Here is a 24,889-nt window from a genome sequence, read left to right on the forward strand (position 1 = left end):
TGAAGTTTTTCCTCAGTCCTCTTTCACCCATTTTCTTCCCGCGGTTCTATCTTAGTTCGCATCTTATTGTTCGTCCACGTTCCTCTGGTTTGCGCCTCCGCCGCGCTACGTGCAGCGTCGCGGTTCACGTGAAGGTGTATCGGCGCGTGTTCGGCCGCGCTCGACCAGGCTCGTCGCTCGTATATACTTACCTGGCAATTAGTTTTGCGGAGAATGTTGTTGTCCTTGGTCGTACGGACACACGCGCGATTCGCTCGTTTGCGGGGGTGTCCCCGTGCACACGGCAGTCTCTATATCGGCGCGGAACAACGCAGTGGACGGCTTCCACTCGCGGCTTCTCCGAGACCCGTAAAAGCGGCCTCGCAGAAATCGCAGGTGCACACCTCTTAGAAGTTCCACGCTCGTACGTGCCTGGAATTTTCTTCGATTCGCATCCGTTATTCGATTCTCTTCGTCCGTTGATCCATCGTTGCATTAATCAACGTATAGTTGGATTTTCAGTTGTTTCCACTCCTGGTTAGGCTCTTCCAGGTAGAAAAGTTTCTTACCGAGAATCAGTAATCCGATGATTTTTGTGAAGGTTTTTGGCAATGACAGATGATGCAGTATAGGAATGTTTAAAAGATGTATGATTATTTTGGAGGAGTTTACTTTAATCGATGTATTTGTTTGTTTTCTAAATAATAAAGTACGGCCAGGGAAATAATATCAGGAAATACCAATTTTCCACGTTCACAAGTTTCTACGTTCGTAAGATTCCACGTTCACAAGTTTTACAAGTTTTCACGTTCGTCTCTTCCAATAAAAGGGAAGTCCATAAATTTAGCCAAGAGACTACACGTGTAGTAAGAGGAACAGTACACGATACCTTGAATGATATCTATGGCTAATCATTTTTAGGTTCGCCCTTTCTATCGACTCGTTATCTCGGGGGAGCGTTAAAACAGGCACGATACCAATTTTTCTCGATTCGAAGCGAAACACATCCACGTTTAAATTACATCTGCTTAAGAGTGTCGGCTACGGGTCCGCTCTCAGATCGCAAAACAATGGCGACCCGATAAAATAACTGGAGGATTCATTTATTCTACGTAACTATACGTGCCAACGTTTTCGTAAAAATACTGACTACCCTACGGATCAGTGATGCGCAATCATTGGCCCCGCATGACCTGTATAAATCTTTCAAATTTTGCTTTTTTGGATTTGGAAAGTAATTTCAAGCTATTTACTAAATTTGCTTCCGTATATAATAATAATAATATTATTATTATTAGTATCCTCTTTTCACGAAGGTCTCTTTTATTTTATAAGTAATTGAAAATCGTAATAGCTAGTTGCTTAGCAGGTACCAAAAAAATTCTTAGATTCAAGGTTGCAAGAAAATGCATCACGCGAAGCAAGATACTTAAAACCTCAGGTGTCTAAAAAAAGATTCTGATTAATCGTAAAATTAGTGGTTCGTTTCAAGAAACTGTTGCTTCATTAATTATTGTTCCTACCTTTTAAGAAGCACTCAAGGTGGTCGAGTTAAGTTAAAACACTGCAGACACCAATCAATATTAAACTTTTAATGAGTATCATAATCACCATGAGATCGAAACACTAAATACGATATTAATAGGCAATTCGATGTATTTTATAGAATATTAGAATATTGATTATCTAAAGATTACAATAAAGAGCAGACATAGTTCTTAAAATATTTTCGAACGTCTTCCTTATGTTTTTCTTAATTTTAAATATTATTAATAGCAACGGTAGCTGTATTTCAATATACACAAGGCGTTAATCATTAATTATGACAAATTATTATAATAACACCTTTGAGACGAATATTTTGAGACGATAATCGAATGAAATAAATATATCGTTTGATTGTTTCTTCATCCACGATTAATAAGATAACTACGAAAAGTATTTGCTTTCATCTTTGTTTTCTAGCGGAATGTTATTGTAATTTAAGATATGCACTTATTAGTGTATAAATTCCACAGTAGATACAATGTGGTGCAAATACTTCTCGTAGCCACTGCACATAAAAGGAAATATTCTCATAAATTCGTAAGACAAAAGATACGTAACACCTATGTGAAAAAGTAAATCGCCTCCTCATCGAGTTCAATCTTGAATACCTCATCTCGAACTCGTTAAAAATGAACTTTGCGCACCACTGCTCTATCTACGGCCTTAAAAATCCTTCTGCGTCTCTCTTTCTTTAATACTCGCTCCTCTATTTCTGCTCTTCGTCTCCCTTAACCTATGTACACCCTTGTTTCGATCGCTTTGGTTAGTTACTCCCCTTTAACGCCGCGGTACTCCTTTTCTGCCAGCGATTCAGCCACGATAGATGGTTGGGAAGAGGCCTAGCCTGTGCTTCTTCGTCGATCCGTCCACCGTTCTCCTACCTCCCTCCTTTACTCTTTCTTCCTTCCTGGAGCAGACGGCTCGATTTTTTCCCCTGGAATCGTGGAGAGTCGGAGGTAACGGAGATACGCGGTGCGAGGTGTTGTTGCAACAAGGTGTTAGATTAATTGTACGATTAAATCGTCGTAAATCTCGAAAAGGGACGCCCACTGCCCTCGTGCCCGCCCCCTTTGCTCCGCGCAGGGATGATCGCAGAAAGGTGAATAAGGAAAAGGAAACCAGAAAAAGAGAGATAGATCGAAGAGAGAAGAGAGCAGCTCGACGTTTCCAGAGCGATACGAATCTTTATGGCAGAGAGATTCTCGCCATCCTTCGCAGTTCAACCCTTTTGTTTTTGCTTGTTGTTGCCGTTGTTCCTTCGCTCGGCCTCTTACTCTCCGTTTGTTTGGCCGAGTTCGCAAATTCGCTATTCCGTTGATTGCACGGCGTAAATTGGTATGCTCGTATTTGAAGGAGATCAAACAGCTGTCTTGCATGTTTAAGTTTATGTTCAATGTTTGTTTTATGTTAAGTGTTTAGGTTTTGAGTGTTTAGTTTGGTGTTGCACTGGTTTGAATATATAGAAGCTCGGGGGTGATGGTACGATGCAATCGAACATAATTAAAGTTTTACATTTTCTTTAACGATATATGCAATATTACCGATTCATTAATATTTATAACGAACATTTTATTGAACGATTTACATTTTAATTTATTTATTAAATTTTCACGAATATTGTTATTTTATAATACACTGATTACCTTTAATCGTTCTTCGAAATTTGTGCCAGCATTACAGCTCATTTAACCTATGTCTGACTTCAAACATCTGTTTCTACTTACCGCTTCGTGAAACACAGTTACTTGAGCTACTTATCAATTATTATAGTTATTATAAAGTACACTCAGTTATGAGATCCAAACTTTCTCGATTTTCATGATAGGAAGAAATTTTTTGTATAGACATCTGTTGTGAGATATATGCAGTTGTTTTTAACGTACAGGCTTGTATAAGAGCGTGAAAATCAATAAATTTTTTATTTTACATGTTTCGAATTTACAGTAAACTGAGTAGAGAATATGTAAACTTTCCAACTATCCTTACTATCTATCGTAATCATTCACACGCCACGATATGTGTGAACGTTACAATTATTTATCGCATCTTATCACACAGTACGCTCATGAATACCTGTTTACATTTCCCTTAAAAAATGTTTACCGACCAATAAATCCTGGCCGTTGGTATAAAATTCGCGCTCCAGTTGCCGTGCATCTTCCCATTAATCGACGTAATTGCTCCCATGTAGCAAGGGCCAATTAAAACGCTGTAATTGAAATTGCTAGACCGTGGTACCATTAAAGCGACACATTATTGCCTTATTTGTTACTGTTATTTTTAATACCATTAATACCATTAAAGAGGGAGCCATTCTCCTCAAGTTCCTTCTTTTTAATTGATTTGAAAGTAAATGCCAATTTCCATATCGTAAACACATGAAACAAGTGCGTGAAAATTCATTCGAAAATCTCCTCGATCTTCGATTTCATTTCTCGTCTCGTTTGCTTTTGAAAGCGTCGCAGGGTTAATATGAAACATGTTTTTATTTGTATACACATGTTGCTCTGCATTCCTGAAGTTTCATTTTAGAAAATCACAAGCCAGTAATAATTATTTTCTACTTAATGACTTCGTAGTTTTCTTCTTTCCCGCTTTGCCTTTACTTTTTTTTATCCTTTCGTGACTGAAACGAAATTCCTCCAAGATTTAATTCCGCTGCGATTTGGATATCATCGTTGAATGGAAATTTAATCGAGATGAGTCACCTGAATTTATCGTCGATTAGGTTCGCATCATTTCAAAACTTTCACTCGCCCACAATTGTGAATTGCTTTCGCTTCTTTTTACGTTATTGGTTTTTAGCTATGGAAATAAATAGGACTTGAAGTTTTGATTGTGCGTTCGAATATTCTTGCATTCCTCGAGTCAACGAATCCACTTTTTACTTTACTTGGTAGGGATTTCTTGCTTTCGAGTACAATGGAAGATATTGCTAATTACTTTGAAAGTATTTATTTCTTATCCTTCATCTTTTAATAATACTCATTTAGGTAAAGATTGCCTTCGAGATATAAAAAACACTTACGCGAGTTTCTAGGAAATATTAGTTGCAGCTTCTAGTGAGTCATTTATTACTCTTTAAAATACTTGTGTCGTAAACATGTTCCTTAAATACTTCTATTCGTGTATAGGATGCATATAATAGGCTTTCCTTGATCAATTAAAGAATTAGCTAATTAGGCAACATTCTAGCTTGTTAATTGAGTAATTATATTTTTACAGTTATTTTATTTATCAATTCTATGAAGATTTAAAGAAATATCTAAAATATTAATTAAACTAAAGAAAGGAAAAGCTAATAGGCATAGACTATGGTTGATTACAAAGGGCAATCTCAATGAAATGCTTTTCTGGGAGGTTTTGCAATCGTTTTTTTTTATTTTTTTTCTTCTTATCTTTGCTTCGTGTTAGTATCTCGCTTTCAAATCCTGACAGCAAGAACATCGGCATACAATAGAAAATATAATGTATACATATACATACATACATGCGTGTGTTTGTGGATTTCTATGCAATTAGGTATCGTTGATATTGATGTTGATCGTTGTTAATCACTGCGCGCGGTATTTTTAGTTTAATCTTATTTAATGGGGGCAATGATAGGGCAGGATGATCGACGATGGTATAAATATTTAACTCGTAACAAAATGCCTTACAACAAGACCGATCGTTTTAAGTAACGATAAAACAACTCTTAATCCTAATTAAATAAACTCGTTAACGCTAAGTAACATATCGAATGAACGAGTCTCACCGCCATTGATATATAATATGCTCGCACGCCGCGCCGTTTCGTGATTACGTCCAAATTTATAACAACTAGACTCGACGATTCGACTCACGGTCGTTCAAAAAAATGGAAGCACGCCTTTCTTCCCCTTTTCTTTTTTATTCTCTTTACATAGTTTCGGGTGTGATGCTGCTTTAAGTACAATCAGTTTAATTCATGTAAAATTGAGTCGAGATCATTTCTGGTCTTATAATTTGTTTATATAGAACATTTAATTACTTTCACTTCTTTTTTTTCTTAGTAGAGGTTAATTTGCCAATTTTCGCCAAGTTTTCAAATATTGTATACCTTACTTTCATTCGAAATACAAACGTTTTTTGCTATTTTAAAAATTCTTAAGAACATCGTAGTCTCTTTACAAGAGAAAAGACGAGGAAGTATCCGAAAAAGTTGTCTTCCGAGAACTTTCAACCTTCGATTCATGGAATGTTTTCACATTGCACATTCGTTATTGTACTTGTCTACTGCTTACACCGTCCAATTATAATTATCAGTTCCAGAATCGATTTTATAGCAGCAAGACTTATCTAATTGCCACGCCCCGGATAGTTGGCGTACAACTGTGCTCTGGCAGTTGCATTATCGACATTGTTCTCTTCGTTCGTATTGGTTTCAACTGTTAGTCACGGCAACGACGAAATCTCGTTGTGCAGCTGCAACTGAAAAGCAAGCTGCTCTCCTCCCAACCACAAACGACTACCTGGATTCTTTAATCTAATCTCTGGGAATAATTCAACGATATTTTTTTACACTGCCCCCTCGCCGGTGACAATAGATCATTTGTAACGTAATAACGGAGCCATTATGACGCTCACGATTTTTCTATTACGCTTGGTTTCGTCTTCTCTGCCATTGCAATTCCATCTTCTATATTCTAATGAAACGTGGAACGAGGTACTGTGTACTTTTATTTTGAATTTATATTGTCTGATAAACTATTCCTATAAACATCATTCTTAAAAATTTCGTAAAATTATCGACTGAAAGTAACTCAGTTTGTTTTTCACAAGATGTTTCGTCCAAACTTTTATCTCGCGAAAGAATTTCAAAGAAAAATGTCCTTCGGCATTTTTTCAAGATCACAATCGTCCATAAATCCGCCTAAATAAACCGATATTTATTCGTCATTCATTCATTTCACCATCGCGTTTTCCCACTGTAATTCCTAAAGTCATCGAGAAGGATCGAGAATTAATCACGATTCTTAAGTAGAAATGCTATTCTCTTTGAATAGTCGCTCGTATATATAATCGTGTTGGAATCACAAAATACAGCGTGTACTTTGAAACTCGTATACCTTACTGCTGACGGAAGTACCGGCTACCACTAAAGCTACGAAACGCCACGAAGCCTGCCACACAATGGATTATCGTAAAATCCCCGAAGGAACGGCCGCGTTAGTAAACCGGTGCACGATTTCTGTAAAGTCTCGGGTTGAAAACGAACGATTTGCGGCCATCACGAGAGAATCGACGTGCTACGTAGAATGTTTAGGAACTATCAGACTGAAAGCTGCTTAGAAATCTTGGACACTGTCGCTCGGCTACATGTGGTTAATTACTAGAAGTTGTTTCTTAATTGTTATTGTAACTTGGAGTAGATGATGATTTTGTGGAAAATGTAGGATAATGATCTTGTCCATTCGTAAATTAACCTGGAAGAATATTTAAAGGCTATCATCCATACAAATCTTTCTCTGTATAAAATCTTGCAACTTTTGTCATGACAAAAACAAGAAATCTTCCAAAGAATGCTAAAAACTCAATCGAATTTCAACAAATAAAAGGATTTCGTTAAGGAAGGAACGATATGGTGTTCGATTGACGATCCTTTTTAAACAGCGGGAAGTGAAAGAAACGGAGAAACAGAATGCAAATCTTTCAGGTTGAACGATTATCTCCATACCGCCTTATCGTTTTTACATCATAACGAACGTCAATTTAAAACCTACACTGCTACTTCGATAAATCTTTCATTTACAAGGACCAAAGCATCTCTCTACAGAAATCCTTGAAAACCTGCAGAGAAACCGCAACGCTGACTATCTTTCATTGGTCACAAACGAATCGTTTCTTAAGTGAATAGTCTGCATGTTGCTGCTTGTGCACCGATCTCGCCGCTAAAAGAGGGTGGAGATAAATCTGAGAGATGCCCGATCGAAATCACGTACATTGCCGAACTGGAAACTGATAATCCGTCGTGGTTTACGATTATGAGCGACCTTTTCAATGCGTTCGAATGTACGACGACGGCAGTCTTTTTTTCATTGGAGAAGGATCAGGTTATTTTTAAAAGTAATCCTGATAAAAGATGGTTGCGACGTATGTCGTATCGTCGACTTAAGATTCTAATAACAGCAACTTCATGACGATTGCCGAGCGTACAAGTGCTCGCTCGAGTGACGACCAAAGAAACAATTCGATTTCGTTTTCTTCCCGTTCGCGATATTACGAGGATCATGAGGCAGGCTTACAACGCAGAAACGTGACCGAATTTACATCTCAATCTGGACAAAGCTCGTCAAAAGAAAAGAAACGTTGCCTGGTAGTTTTTGTAAATGATCTCGTTTAAGCTTTTGCTTTAATAATTGTTTCGTCCCGAAACGTTTTTACTTAAATATTCAGATTGAAATGATCAAAACGTTACTCGTTTATTCCGTTTTATATTGGCTACTTATAAATTACAATATCCTTAAAACCGAATGTGTAACGTTTCATGTCGATGGATAATCTGCAGCGTTTGGCATTAAGAGCAAGTTCACAGGTACCCTTCAGGGTAATTCTATTCGTCTATCAGAGGTTATTGTATTTAATATCGAAATTAATTTGATATTGCACGGGTGATGCAGTCTCTGATATTCAGAACAATTTCTAGAATAAAAGAACTAACAGGTTGTTTTCGTTTTGCATTTTTATTTGAAACTGGAATTTTGGAATACGTGATTGAATCATGGGTAATAGCAGTGAGTATTCGTGTTGGCAACAGAAATATTACAGGCTTAAATACTCGTACGTTTGTAATCTTGAAATTCGACCGATGCACCGGTTAAAATTCAACAGGATTCCATGAACGTTTATAACGTTCACGACTTCATGTTCTCGATGATAATATACGCGTATATAGTCTACGGAATTAACTTTTTATCAGAATTTTAATTCATTAAAATTTGCGAATCACAAACGCGCGGAATTAAGAACGAACATATCTTCCTCTGTCTCTAGTTTCGAGAACATAATCGAGCTCGTCGTCATGTTCTTTGGCTTAAAAACCTATTTCGAGATTCCGATATATTTGGCGCGGTAGTTGCACATCCAGGACGGGGCGAAAGTTACAGGTCGTCCTTCGATCGCGTGTCGTCGTATCAATTTCATTGTTTTAAATAATAAAATCTTCCCCGAGTGACTCGTTCTTCTTTATCGTTCAATTTAACATGGTCCGCGGAGACAGAGCCGAAACGCGAAATTGAAACCAGTTCCATGGCATGCCACGCCACGACGACCTCGACATCTTACGTAGAGAACAACTTTCTAACAATGTAACGTACATATATAAAATATATTAATACGATTACGAACGAACTCAGTTAAATAAATAATTATTAAAAAATATATAATATAATAATAATAATAATAATAATAAAAATAATAATAAAATAAAACGAACATACAAAATGATTATACGTCAAGTATTATATACAACCGATATCGGTGAGCGAAACAATTGCGATGTTAGTAGAACCTATCAATGGGTTCGTTTGGATGAGTTCTTAAATAATCATAGAATAAAGTCGCATTAAATAAACATTACACAGAGACGAATTCCAACTGTTCACTCGATCTTCGATCTCTAAGGCTTTTTCTTAAATATCGAACGAAAACATTGTTTCTATTCCAGACTTTAGGACCTGAAGCGTGAGAAATTGTAATAGCAATTGCATCCCGATGACTTACACTCGGAAGCTTCGAATAGAAGAAGAAGCTCGATACTTCGCGCTGATCTAAATTCCAGAGGATCCTTATATTTGACCTGTGTAGCCCTAAAATTCTCGAATAAATCATCGTTCGATATTTAAGCCGATATTGAATGAAAGAAAAACAAAAATAAACGAATAAGAATAGAGACGACATATAGAATGAATGCGATTAAGCTTCATGATTGTCAGGAATTCTATTTTAAGTATTCAGAGCAGGTTTAAATAAATCTTAATAAGAAGTACGATTAATTAATGATAAGTTAGCACGACGATTAACGGAATTAAACGCTATTTAGATAAAGGTTAGAAAAAGAGGAAATGGAGGAGAGGAGATATAGAAGGGAATCTCTTCGAGTAACTTAACAGACGGCTCACGTGAGCCGCTATGATATCTATACGCCTAAAGTGAAACTTACACGCTAGATCGTTCATGGAACATACAATGTTTAATATATCATAGATATATGGGACCAAAATCACCAGAACCAGCCGCGCAAACGTATCAGCTTCGAGCTATTCACGACCGCCATTTTTCTACCGTTTCTTTGTTTTTCCTTTTTCCTCACTTTATTCCTATTTCTCATTCCGTCGTTCGAAGAAACTCTATGCCTTCTCTTCGAGATAGGAAAGACGAGATCGCACATCGTAGGACGAATCGATCGTGCGTCGATCGTTTCACGCCGCGCGAGTAAAATTTTCCGCACCGCTCGACGCGCGATGCTGCACGTACCTCAAAAGGACGCGTGTCAGATTGCCGGGACTTTCTTCCTTTCTTTATCTTTAAGAACATCGAAGAAGGCACTTTCGAGTATGTAAAAATTCGGAAAATATGTTTAGAAAAATATGTTCTTCTTGTATACGTCTATAGTATCAAAAATATCTTTCTATCTATACATATACTACAATTTGTAAAATATTTCGCATCAAAAATAGTTAATTTTTTTTATACAAGCGAAAAAGTTCATGTTTTATAAACTAGCATTGCCTTGTGAAATATAAATGTTGTAAAGATGTTTGATAAAAAAATATTCAATTCATAGCACCAAGCATAGATAATCTCAACACTATCAAAGGATTCAATAATTCCCTTTTCTTTCTATTTACTCCGATTTCTTATGAAAAAGAAAAATTAAAATGGCGGGACGGATCCAGCATGAGCGAATAGTTCCGCGCGCTGGATCGTCCATAGATCGTGGATCCGTGGATTGGATACAGCTCGAGGCTTTGGCGACCGGCGCTGGTAAGCAATCGTGAGAACAGAGAGGAAAGAGGAGTTTCTTCCCTTTTCTCCAACGAAATCTCCACTGACTCGCTTCTTCCTTGTTGTTCTTCCATCCTCGAACAACAATAATGTCGGCATCACGACGTTGCACGTTCGAACCTCGTAGGACGTACCTCCGAACGAGATCTCGGACGCGTCGATCATCTCGTCTTTCGATCGCCGCTTTAATAGTCGTAGAAATATCGCGGGTTAACGTAACGTCGCGTTTAAGTGCATCGATAACGTGCTAATGATAATACAACGGTATATAATACCGATTTAATACCACCATCAGTACGTTATAACATTAACATTATGGTTAGTACATCGCTCATAACATTGCAGTAGTATTACCGATATCATGGGAATATAGTAATAATACTAGCAGCATTATCGTACTATGTATATCGTTATCGTTACGTTAGTAAAACGTTAGTGTTAGTACGAGCCATAATATACCGTTGGTGGTTAAGTGGTATCGATACGTTAACACGCGATCATCGATTACCTTGATATTATTATGAAGTTATACGTTATTTAAAATTTGATATCGGAAGAAAAAGAATTTAAAAGACAAGTTGAAAATGAAAGATGATATTTCTACAGAAAGCGTACCAGTCGAAAGATTTGAAAACCGACTCTGCATACGTCCCGACGCCTCCGATAATCGGAACGGGGAAATTGTGGATCGTGAAACGAAGGAGTAACTTACTTTTTAAGGGGCAATCGTTTATGTTACAACGAGAAAAGTCGGGGCAGAAATGAAAAAAAGGAGCTACAGAGTGGGGAAGAAAACCTAGGGCGAGGGAGAGGGAAGGAAACAGGATCGCCCAAAACGGGCGTACTTAGTGGTACCCACCCGTGGCACGACGTTATCCTTGGAAGGATAATACACCGGACACGGTGGATCGTATTTTTTTATCTTTGACCTCCGTACTGATTCTTCACTGTTTTACTTTTTCTTTATCTTCTCATTTTTTTGTTCAAAAGATCAACCACACCGAACAGACACGCACGCAACGAGAGAAACAGGCACGCACACCATCGTTCGTCTTCGCGACGAGTCCTGTGAGGAAAGATTGCACGCAGAAAGAGTCGGAAGCCCTTCGTCGTAACTCCCTTTGAAAACGAACGCCAGCCTCAAGGTATTCAGCCTAGACGACCTTGAATCTCGAACCGGCGAGAAGGTGTTAAACTCTTTGCGCTCGTTCGATAAACCATCGATAACTAGAATAATTCGATCGTCCACAATGTCGACAAATTTATCGCCGATGTATATATTCTAATCATATAATATAATATTCTAATTATAAACGAGAATCGACGAGTAATTACGACAAAGATAGGCGACGCTATTCATCGATGTTACCCCGACACGTATCGCGTTTACAATAAATAATATTATAAATCGTGAGATCGAACGAGATCAAGACTCAACTCGTCCATTCGTCACGTATTTCGCCAGGAATAAATATGAAACATTTTTGAAAGGCGTCGAGGTAACACGTTCGATGTCCGTGAGCGCAAAGGCTTAACGGAACCGGGATTTACAGACAGTAAGGATGGCAGAACTGATAGACGAGCCTCTGGCTACGTTCCGTCTTCTTCATGATCCCTTTCTTGTAGTACTGTCTGATGCTACGGCTAAGCTTGTCGTAGTTCATGGCCGGCCGATTCTTTCGTTTGCCCCAGAGTCTGGCCACGCGGACCGAGTCCTCGATCTTAAACACGCCCTTGCCACGGTCTAGCCAACGTATACAGGAACCGTGGATGCCAGGGCTTTGCAGCAGCTCCTTCAGGAACTGCCAGAGGTGAATGTGCGAGCCACCGTTACGCATTTTACCACCGCCGCCGCCGCCACCGCCCGTTCCAGCTTGCGAACCGCAGTCCTCGTCCTCGTCTGCAAAAAGAAACGGCGTCCAGCCAAAACGCCTCGGTTTCGTGAATCATCTAGGACTTTCCCGGATGTGCTTCGTGCGGTGATAGTGTCCTGGCGATTAAAAGTTTGAGGATTTTCTTTTGGCGTGCTTCTACCGAGCAGTGTTATGATTAAGTATATGTAGCTTGATATTCTTGGTAATCGGTGCGATGGTTGACCAACTTTATTTTTTGTTATTTGGTTATTGGATAGGTATACGGTTATGAATTATGAATATGTTTTTTTGAACTCGTTGTTGCTGTTAGCTGATTGATAAGTATAACGGTATGCACGATATTTTAGATAATGTAGCGAAGGAGGAAACATGGTGGAAGGACAACCATTTCGTTGTGTCTTTGAGCATGCTAATTTTTAGAGTTATTCTAGATATTAAGTGTGCGCGTTTGTCATTATAATCATCTTTCTAAGTTCTTGTTTAATAATTTATTGCTAGATTAAAAACTGGAATGAAAGCTTCAGCAGTGTCTAATTTGCAAGGTGAGTTCTTTCGTTGACTAAATACGTAGGTATATTTATTAAGTTCATGCGTTAGGTATTTGGTTAGTGGGTACATATGCACATATACATATAACACGAAGTTATTTCTGATTAGCATATTAATATTTACGGACAATTATAGCTCGTAACTGGATGAGGTTCAGTGATAAGATACGGTGATAAGGATGCTTAATCCATTATAATGATATGGTTAATAAGCGCGCAAAGTTCGTTGTGATAAAAGATTATAGTGTTCAGTTGGTGAATAGAAACCATTTACTTTTACAATTACCACATTAATGTTTACCTTGAATTCTAACTACTTCTTCGGGTTTTTATAGTCTAAGATAATATATTAATCACATCGATGCAAGCTATCTCTACTGTGATGGTAATTTAACGTATTGATATGTTGTGTTTGTGGTGTATAGTTAATAAATGATTATGACAGAATGCATAATTATGGAGTGTATATAATTAATCATAATCGGACATCCTGATTTCTTGTAGTAAGCTAAGATGTTTAGAATATTAAAGTTAGCTTACTGCCATAGCCTTTACTTTTTTAAACGTTAGAGGAGTTAATTAATATGGATATATATATACATAGTTATAAAGATGGAAATTTTTACGTTGAAAATTGTAGAGCATATTATGTAGAGAATAGTAGAGCATCATATGTGAGTATTATAATTTTAATACGTATGTTTAAGCAGCGAAACGATTCCATCGTTTGAGAAGTTCTATAGTCGTCGCGTGTTTGTAAATTAGATTTTCGTATATTATTATTCACGAATCTCACTATCTTTAGCCTGAATGGAAACTAAGTTCTAGAGATATCCGAACCCTTTGCCTTGCGATTTCTTTTTTGTTGTTATATAATATCATTGACTAAATCCTATTACAAATAAAATCCTTTTTCGTTAGATTGGAACTGACACGACATTGTAAGACAAAAGAGGTTAAAGTAATCTTGACATATTAAAAGCAGTTATAAAATACTAGACAACGTTTAAAAGATTGACATACCATCAGAGAAATCTCCGCTGCAAGTGGAGCCCTTAACACTGGCTGGAGTTGTATTCGTAATAGGGGATGAGGTGTTATTGTTACTGTTAGATATTTGCACAACAGGGGGAACCCAGGAAGCTGCCAGTGTGTTACGTGGAGATTCTTCGACTGTTGCTTTCCAAATTTCAAGTTGCGCATGAAGAATGCTTCCACACTGAAACAAAAGAAGCCAAAAGATTGTATAAAAACGTTAAATAATTATTTAGTCAAACAAATATATTATCGATCTAATCAATCATATTTCACAAATAGAAATTTTTACTATTTGACAAGAGCAATTTTCTGGAACTAAACTGTAAAAACATAAATATAAATTGTTTTAGTTATGTTATGTTTAAAAACATATATATGAAACGTTCGACAAAAAGATTATCCTACGTTTTCTATCATTTAAAACGAATTGCATTGCATCGAAATTTCATTACCCACGTTATAACTCATCCGAGAATTTTCCTGTCGAATCGCTCGTGAGAGTCGTTTTCTCTCGCATTCTGAAAAATCGCGTTATCTCTAATGGCTCCATATGGAGCCCATTTGCATGAATACCTGTCTCTCGGTACGGTAAGGAGTTCCAAGAATGTACTTTTAGCGGTTGCCATTTGGCAACGGCAGGAACGAACGGGAGAAAAAGAAGGAACGATGGGAAGAGGAGAAGTCAAGAAGAGCCGAGTGGATAAATTTATCATAGCCGAAGATTAATAGCGGCCCGCACAAATTCTATAGTAATGTAAAACAATTAAGCTTCACGGTAACCGTATGCACCTAAAACACCTGGTGGATGAACAGAAATGCAAATTGAAGGCAGTCGATAAAAGTTGCTAAAAAGAATTGGAGTATCCGATGATAACTGTAAATTCACGGGTGAATACTTTTGAAGATGCGTCAGATCGTAATTAAAAAGATTTATGAGATTACCATGTACAGTAGAACCGCTAACAGGCGTACAGGAGCAGAAAAAAGCAGTTCTTTCATCAATGAAATGTATATTATGTTGATTATGGTAATTAAAATTCGGAATAATTTTTTATTCTTTGCGTTTAATTACGTTTAAGCATGTTAGAGATTTTTAGGTACTCACGGGATTCTTTTCTTCGGCGACTCTATAAAGGTTCGATATCATTCAAATAATAATCGTACTTGTAACAGTAAACAGGAAAAAGAAATTGCCAAACATGAATTGCCAAACTAACATATGTACGAAGCGATCTGTAAAACGAACTCGATACGCGTTTCGGTACTTAATTAAACAGCAGTAACGTATCTCTTCGACCCGGTTTCAAGGTTCCACCGGAAACCTTAAACTTCACGTACGCGCTGTTGAACCCGCTGCTACCTTATCAAGGTCGACCAGCAACGTTCCGTAAAGTTGCACGTCCACGCAGCAGCATTCCTTTCTTAATTAACCAACCTAACCCAAGACCATCCAAAACGAGGTAGTACGTTCGAAAGAGCGATAACCAACTAATAGTTATCTGCCAATCAACTAGCAATGAACTTTAACAACGAAGAAATCGTAAATAACAGAAGACAAGAAAGAAGAAGAAGAAGAGAAAGAAGAAAAGTTTGGAGTGGGAGGTTGGAATACGTAAGCGTTAGAATTCCTGCGACGCGACGATGTCGTTGAGCCGCAAGAGAAGAGAAAGCGGCTCCGCTGAGACGCAATAGGCAGTCGAGCGAGCCAGGCAAAAGAGCCAGGCATTCAGCCAGCCGTTGACCCACTTTTCGTTCGTTTCTGCTGACCAAATAGCGCGTCCTGTACACGTACACACGCGATCACCAGTCCTGTTGCTCGACTCGCTGGAAGCTGGAACATAGGATCCCACGAGGGGAACCACGGGGATATCCAACGCACCTGGATGCATTTATGTGCTGCGAGGACCGTGCATACGGTGACTATGTGTCACGCATACTGTAGGGACTCTATGCGCGACGTCAACGGACCTCTACCATCTAGAGATGGCGATGGCGATAGGTTGCGTGCGTCGAAGTCGTTGCACTTTGGGCAATAGAATGACGCGTTGTAACAGTTGCACTTGAGGTAGTTGGATGAAATATGGAATTGGAATAAGTTTGGGGTTGTTTTTAGGGTGATTATTTGGATCTCTTAAAAGTTTGTAATTTGAATCAGAATTAAAAACATAGCCTGTCAGTGCAGGTATTGGGAGTATTTGGGGGTTGTGTGTTCTTATGGTACCGTATAATGTTCAGTAAGGTTTTAAATTTGCGATTTTATCATCGATTAAGTATCTTTATTTTCACACTTCTTTTAAATGTCTACTTAGAGTCATTAGAATAATTCATGCTGGTGAAAGACATTTCTCTCGTTCGGAATTTTTAAAAAGTACATGAGACACGAAAATAGTAAAGTAATATCACATGATCGTTTCTGATCGCTAAACTACGGATGAACTCATCCATTGGAACACCAGAGTTAGTCAGAGAAAGGCAGAAAACACTATGAGAGAGGAAGAGGGGACTGGATAAATTACATATTCGTTAAATGCAAATGCTCGTTGGTAATAGAGTGGTCGCAGATTTTTAAATCGGTTAGAACTATGTTACGTGGTCTGGCCAGACTGGTCAGAGGCTCGAATGGCGCACGCGAGCTGGCTCTGTGTAATTTTCAAGCAGTGAGATCGCGACGCGAGCAATGGGAACCCGGCACGATGTTCGATCCACGAAACGTTCGAAGAATCGAATTCTCAGCGGTCGATTATACATACCAGGCCGGGCTCGCACGCCGAACGAATATCCATAACGAATGCGGAATATTACGTTAATAACTTCTTCAGGATTCGCTGCGGCGCCGTATGAATTATTTAACCCGCGGGAATCGCGTTCAATTTCAGGTCAAAGGTAAAACAGTTTGCTTGCCAACCCACCATCTTCTTACTCTAGCCGCATCGCAAACTATAATGGACGAACAATGAGCGGCCACGCTACCGCGTGAAGATCATTATCGAAGAATTCGTGCGAGCACACTTTGATCGAAGCAGGGTGTGAAATTTCTGCCTGTAACGGTGCGTGACTGGATAAGAAAGCACTTTTGTACGAAAGGAGTTGAAGAGTTATACGATGAAAGAAAGATTGTAAGAGTGTACACGCTACTCGACAATATATCTACTAGTTCTATATATTAGATTATTGGCTTTCGTATGTCAGATAAATATTAAAAATTTCCTGTTAGCATCTGATTAATAACGATTTTCACATCGAGACCAAAGGGTACGCGACCGACGAAAGAATTCACGAAATTGGGAATAGTACATGACCGTGAGTTCGATCATGATTCTATGTTAAGAAGTCAGCGGTGGATGCCGTACGGTACAATTATCCAATTACAAGATATAAAGCTGAATCCATTATGCATGACCACTTCTATCTCCCTCCGCTAATGCAGGTATATCCAGTCTGTCCGCTATTAATTTCCATTGCGTTCTCGAGATATGATTTTAAGAGACAGGAGGGCTGCCGACGTATCGAGATCACCGGTTTCCGTGCTACGAGTCAGAACGTTAACCTTCGTTCACTTTGCGAAATTACGCTACGTCTCATCGCGGATCGTGATCATCATCGAGTTCAGCTTCGGACACTCGTTCGAGACGTTAGCCGGGAGTTATTGCCCCCTTTCGTTTACCTATGGACACCGTTAGCGAAGTGTGACATTTTTTAAAATCATTCGTATCCAATAATTTACAGAACGTTCTACGTACATGTCTAATGAATATTCTGTCTCCTCGAAATCATAAAACATGAATAGATGGTAACAAACTATCTGAAAGGACATATTACGTGAACGTGACAACTCAAGCAATAATCAGTAAATCAAGACGAAGACATTTTACATTCATGTTAACAGGAGTTAATTTGTCTTCATCGTGGTTATTTAAGTGGTGCTAGTTGAAAACTGACCAGACATAAATCCGCATCTATATACCTATAGAACCATGTTAAACAAGAAAACGAGATTACGTATTATTCTTCGTCAAGATAGGAAGATAAAGCAGGAAACTTTCTCATAAAATTTCATATACGCTACGAGAATACAAATATAATTTCTTTCTCCCTTTTTGACAAATATTTTTATAGTAAACACTTTTTAAATTCGTGGTCGATCTTGCTAACACTGTCCTAGACAAAAAATCGCGAAGTTCAACTATTTTAATTCGTACGTCAAGTCGGAGAATTCTCGCTTTAAGGCTCGTCGACTCTACTCAATAACGGTCTATCGAACTGAGTACAGAAATCTGCAATCTGTGCGAGGCTAAAAGCACGTATTCCAGCGACGTACAAAAGGTGTATCTGGAGAATTCTGGTTCCGTTAAGCGGCACAAACCGTATTATTACGCCAGTTGCTTACTCATACCGTCGCGTCGCGCCGTTCCTTCTAGCCCGTCCAGCATGGATTACGAGGAAAAAACGTGGACGCACATCGATTCCCAGGAAATTCACTTTCACCGGACCTTGTCCATGAGTGCTTCTCGAGTGACTCGCGCCATTAGTTTCTTCATCGAATGTGGTCAGGTCAGACTTTTTATTTCGCTACGTTTCCCTGCTTTTCGCAACGAGAACCACCAAACTGCAATATTGCGCGTACAAAATGGTGTTCGATAAAACGTAGTTTCGTATATTAGCTTCCACAGGCGTGTATCGGAATTTTTGAGCACTTTCTGTCGAACATTGGAAATGTTTTGTTCATATAAAAGTCGTTCTTTGTAGCGATGTAGTTGAAGAATCTTTTATGTATCGATCGGGGAAGCTACCTGGTTATGGATTTGACGACTTTTTGAAACTACTTGTGCATTTTTACCTTGATTGATTGGAATTTGTGTGATATTAAACAGCATTGTTTTTGAAAGCGTACATACTTTCTGTACAATTAAAACACTTCGCTGCGTTTGATTTAGTAAGTTAAGTCAAGTTAAGTTGTATTAATAGCATTTGAAATAACGCAACCACGTGCATTGTCTGTTAAAAAAAAATTCCGACAGCGATAACGCCAGAAATGAAATCCGTTGTAAATTCTTGAACCGACACTAGATAACCTTTTTTTAAAAATATCAACGCAGACAACATTGTCGACAGATAACGAACGAGAATATTGCCTATACGTAGTAATCGTAATTCATTGAAGCATTTCGCTATCGAGATTATGTGTTTTTCTCTTTAATTGTAAACAAGTATTCTTTAGTCATTCTAGTAAACCGATAAAAGAATTCATAAACGATTAAAAGAACGAATGGTTTATTAATTGAAATGTTATGTCATATTTTAAACTTGTTACATTATTATTACTTTGTGCAACTAAGATGTAATTAACAATAAAACGATCGCTCATTCAATTCCCAAGGAAACAAAATATATTTTGATGCTAGACTTATCATAATTTTATTCTGTATCGAAATAAATTTTTCCCCTTAATAAATATAATTTCCTTTTGAAGAAACACCAGAAAATCTTTCAAATCAAATTTTTATCTCCAATTACATTAATCGATATCTCTGGGATAGATGAACGAACTGTTTTCAAAACGAAACTCAAATTAATACTTTCATAGAAGTCGCTAATAACCAATTCTAGTAATTGACGCAATTATATGTAACCAGTGGGTAACAACGATGGAACTTCCTCATCTGCCCGCACGATTCTTTTATTCAACTCCTGAACGTCACCAGCAGAATGACGCGCGTTTATCGTCGCCGGCAATCACCGACGATGACGTTCGACCAAACATTTTGCACCGGCAATTTATCGAAACACCACGAAATTCCATTGACTAATTGCTTCGTTAAAACGGTCTGCGAATAATCATCGTTGGTTGCTGTCTCAAGAACGGCATTGCGTAACGGTACCCGTTGAAAGTGCGACTTATGCACTGGCCGATTTAAAAGCAGACGAGTCGGCGAACGACAGAACCAGCAGAGCCGTAATCAATCTTTCGTAAGATTATTCTCGACTTACCTGAGGGGCACGCTGACAGAATTCCTCTTCCGTCAGGGAAGCTAACGTAGCACCGTCCACGTTGAAGCTCTCCAGTGGCACCGAGGGCAATTGCAGCTGCCTTCTGGCCCACTGGATCCAGGCTGCTACGTCCGCAGCACTCCAGCGTCGTGGTTCTGTAATTATTCCAATTGTTTCCAATAATTATCGATGCACATGGCATTATTAGATATTATTTCGATATTAAACTTTTTACTTTGTCACACTGTTAATTTATTTGCAAAAAGGAAAACGAAGCATAATAATTACGGCGCTAGGTTTGACTAATATAAATAGTGCAAAATAAATAAATTTCATTTTCATTAGTTTCAAACAATACATTTTTCCATGTACTTTTGTTATTTTTAGTTTCCAATTCCATGTTATAGTTTTACTACTCGAAACGTCGACATAGATTTTATTTACGTACTCGATACAATACAATTTTGTCATACTTACGACATCTATTGTCATTTCTAATCGACATTTATGCCATTGCGTACACTCATTTCTCATATAGTCGAGACAATTTTTAGCTTTGGAACATACGTATCGAAGTTTCACGACACGCGATCGATACGGTTACTTTCGATTTCACTACCGAACTTTCTACGTTCCATCGCGAAGCTCGTTCTATTTCGCCGATCTACCTCGCGAACTCTTGTTCGTTGGTTGCAAACGAGGCTACAGTCATTCGCACTAAAATCGTGTCATCCCATTGTGACGCGATCACAAGTATCGAAAATTGTTTAGTTAGTTAGAGAAGTTGCAGAAGAACCGTAGATGACCTTGAGTGAAGCCCTCAAAATTTCGTAACCGTGAAAGAACAGTGTGACTCCGTAACTTATTCCGAGCATGACATCATGCGACCAACTAATAGTCGAACCGGTCGCTCCTACGTCCACGAAGATAACGTCGAACGTTTGCCCGCGGCAAGGTAGCAAGAAGGTCTAAGAGTCTAATGGACGCTCACGCATCTTCTTATTGCTTATCGAGGTTACATCTATCCGTGGTTTACTTATTCATTATGTTGCATTAGTTCGCGATGATAATTTTTCGACTCTGTTTCGTTGGAAGTATGTTCTACGCCATTTAATAAGGCATAGGTCTTGCGCAATTTAATAATTATACGAAGAAGAATCATGTTACAAAGAATTAAAAACAGAAGTTCAGAAGTCATAATCCGAGTCAGCTATCGCCACATACTTTATATTTTATCTTTTAATTTCAAAGAACGTGACCAGTCATTATGTAACAACGAAGTATCGTATACTGTAAGCAGACACGTGAACTTTTGAATATTAATTGATTAATCAAAGAAATAACTCACCGGGATGAATACCAAGAGCCACGCAGGTATTGTCGAAATCCTTCTGGAGCTGCTGGATGGCTAGACTGAGGACAGGTTCGATCTGTTCTCTGGTCAGATCACCGACACATTCGCCGGCTTCCATGTCTTCCACGAACCCTGTTCCGACGCTACCCAGATCCACGGGTCTCAAATTGTACTTTCTTTGAAAGCTGGTATCCCTCAAAACCTCTCTGAGCAACTGATGATCGCTCTTTTGTCCGTCCTTGAACAGCTCCTCCTCCTTTTGCAGAGGATTTCGGACCTCGTCCTGTATTCTCTCAAGTTTCAGAACATTTGTTCTCGTGGCATCCGCGAAATCCTTTCTGGTACCTTTAAACAGCAAGTTTCTCAAAGGAGAACTGTTCTCGAGTTCCACAGGATCTGGTGAGGAAGAAGTGCTCGATGAGGAGGACGACAACGGGGAGGAGGAATTGCTAGTGTTGCCACTGGTACTGCTATTGCTGCTGCTACAGCTGGATCGAGGCTCCTCCTTGAACAGGATTTCCTTCAGCAATGGGTGTCCTTGCACTGCGGTATCCTCTTTCTTCGCGAAGAAGTCCGCGTCAAGGCTGTTGTAAATATCCTCCTCTGTCCTGGGTGGTGTGCACGGCACTGTACAGTCAGTAGAATCCTCCCTGTAGCCTAGACTCTCGGCTAGGAGTCTGAAATTAGGATTGTGGAGACCGTTTGTTAATATAATATACGATTCAAAGTGCAACTTTAACTTGCAACTGCAACTTTAAAACAAATTAGTATTTTATCGAAAAATGTCAAAATAGAGTTTCGCGAATTCGTTTAATTTAAGAAACTAACAAAATAGGCAGAACATAATTTACCTGGACTCCTGCAAAATAGCGAGAAGATCGAGGCTCTTTTCTCTCTTAACCGGTTGCTTCGCGGAAGGTTCTGGACTGGTCGGATAGAATTGAGCACTCTGAGGACTCCTAGGCACGTAGTATGGACTCGTCGGGTATCCTGGTGAACCTTCGTGAGAGTAGTTAGGGGATAGTTCACCACCGGCACCGGGGTAAGGTGAACTCGAGTAAGCGGTCGGCGAACCGGGGCGAGGCGATTGTGCTTCCTGCTTGATTTGCGTTGCCTTCAGTGTGCTCTGTGTGTTCGTAGCGGCATAATCGTCTGACAGAAGGGACAAATCGAACTGGAATGTGCTGTAATCGAATGACGGCGAATAGCCGGCTGCAGTAGGTACTGTCTGTGGCATCTGAAACAAACATTTTATGATCGATTTTACGAGTTTTACGTTTCTAGAAGAATTTGTTGCGAGGAATGTTCTATATTTTTTGCAAGATAACCTTTTGTATTTTTGTTGAATGTGCCAGTTGAAATTAGATTAATAAAATACAATACCTATGCATTCCCATATCATTATAATGCACGTGTGCTTAAGAAAGAGGCAGGAGAATATAATTCAATACTTTATATCGAATGATCAACAACTTTAATGATTTGACGAGAAGAAAACGTACTGCACAGAAACTCAACCGAGGTTATAATGTTTTTACGTTCCACCCCCGACGACTCACGATTTATTTCGGCGCGTACAAGTGAAAAAAAGATCTAGTCGAAATGGTACACTTTCTTCGAGAGTACAACGACGGACCAAGGGTCCATTTATCTTTCCGCGTGTTTATTGCCCGTCCCGTGCTTAAACTCGTGTCAGTTTGTTACGCTTCGTAAGTCACTTATGGCTTAAGGCGATCTTCCTACTCATCTCTGAAACTTGCGAACCGGCCGAGGTCGCGATATCGTTCTGTCAACTGTCTAATTCGAACGTTAACGTCATGATCATTTCGATATGAACGTGTAATTGCGCTCACAAGCACTTTATCTCTCGTCTTTCACTGGAAATTTTCATACTGCTTTGAGAAAATTGATAAATAGAAATTTTACACTATGTAAGCGTAATCGGAATTTTATTATACAGAATTTTATTATACAAGAAATTATAGTCGACTATTGTTTCATTTTGATCTGGAAATTAAGAATCAATAATCGCTATATATACATAGACTGTTTGGTATCAGCATGAAGGTATTGAAAGAGCACCGAAGAATATACACTACTGAAATACAGTAAAATGAGAACAAGTAAAACAAAATTTTAAGAAATCTACACATATGATATACAAGCTTCTATGTTACATGAAGTTGTATAAGATTAAATTCAATGTATCTTGCGATAAATATAGCGTTATAGATGCAGAATGCACAATAACATTAAATTAACCTACTAGCGAGTACTGGAAAAATCATTTTCATAAATAATATGAAACTCTTGGTATATTTTATAAATACTTTTTAATTATTTATAATTATATACGCTACGTCTTACAGCGTCATTAATTCAGCGAAATATACAATAAAAATTCCTCTTCACCATCGGTGAAAGGAAGAGCACGCGGTAATTAAAACTTTATCCGGTCGGTCCACCGAGTACGAGTTCACGGGATCAAAGGATTCGATAGGATCAGTCGCAGGATATTGTGGCGTGAAAATAGCGCGGCTTTGCTATCTGGTCTCGCGATCCTCGCTGTAATAATAAATATCTGCCTCGGTTTCCTTGTAAATAATCGTTAACGACTCTCTATTATCTCGAGTCTAGGGTCGAAAGAAAGGTAAAAAATAAAGGTAAAAGTGGGCGAGTAAAGGAAGTCCTAGTGGTTTGAGCCGAAACGAAACGAAACACTTTCCCCGACGTGGTATGCCTGTGCACCTTAAGGGCCCATTTATCTTTCCGTGTGTTTATTGCCCGTCGTGTGTTTGACCTCGCATCAGTTTGTTACGCTTTGTAAGCCCATTACAACGTTCCCAGTGCATCTTCCCTACGCTCAGGCGGGGTCGCGTCTGACATTTTGACGTAGTGCCCCGCAAAGGTCGACGCGAAATAAACGATTATACCCATACACGAGGCCGCGGATTTGCACGCTTACAGTGTATATACCAACGTAGAGACACAATACCATCTCTTCTCCATCTGGAACCGTGTAACATCGCGTATACCGTCATGGCTAGAGAAACGAGGATAGAGAAGAGTAGAAGGAAGAAAGAGAGGTCAGCTCTAGGAGAAGAGATACGGGAAGGCCGAGCCACAAAAGAGGACCGCGTATTTCTCGACTTCTCTCTAGCCTCCCGCGAAAGGTCCCGGCAAGAAAGAGAATGTTTATCTATGCTGATGGGATCTATGGACTATGGAATCCTCGGCCGAGCTTTCCTGAATCGCCTGCGCAAAAGAATGGCTTGCTTTAACCCCTCTGCCGCACAAGCAGGACATGGAGAGATTGGTATTCCGGAAACTGATCAACTTGTTGCAATGAAATTTTAAATGCTGTCGTTGAGTTTTACTTTTGCGATGTAGATTAGAACAGGTTTAGACGAATGACTGATTTTTGGCACTGCAACTGCTTTTTTTATAACTTCTTGCTTAAAATCATTGCTGTTATTTAACAGATTTTAAATAGTTACACGATCAATCAATTACTGATCAATCCACGTTTCCTT

At 38.8% G+C, this 24,889-nt stretch overlaps 1 protein-coding gene across 3 annotated transcripts in view; it reads right to left on the reverse strand.

The window, feature by feature from the left end:
• Window positions 1–4,876: 4,876 nt before the first annotated feature.
• LOC100642277 (DNA-binding protein D-ETS-4) overlaps window positions 4,877–24,889 on the reverse strand; it is a 63,759-nt gene continuing 43,746 nt past the window's right edge. For 2 of the 3 annotated variants that reach the window (XM_003393521.4, XM_020867080.2), the window contains exons 2-6: window positions 22,208–22,593; window positions 21,351–22,033; window positions 20,003–20,157; window positions 14,000–14,195; window positions 4,877–12,454 (exon numbers count right to left, since the gene is read on the reverse strand). In XM_003393521.4, coding sequence (XP_003393569.1) covers window positions 12,102–12,454; window positions 14,000–14,195; window positions 20,003–20,157; window positions 21,351–22,033; window positions 22,208–22,593 — 1,773 coding nt within the window. In that variant the 3' untranslated portion in view covers window positions 4,877–12,101. Of the gene's footprint in view, window positions 12,545–13,999; window positions 14,196–20,002; window positions 20,158–21,350; window positions 22,034–22,207; window positions 22,594–24,889 lie in introns of all 3 variants that reach the window. The other variant, XM_012314728.3, reaches the window with a different exon arrangement.

This window comes from Bombus terrestris, chromosome 2, assembly GCF_910591885.1.
Source record: "Bombus terrestris chromosome 2, iyBomTerr1.2, whole genome shotgun sequence".
NCBI classification, from domain to species: Eukaryota; Metazoa; Arthropoda; class Insecta; order Hymenoptera; family Apidae; genus Bombus; species Bombus terrestris.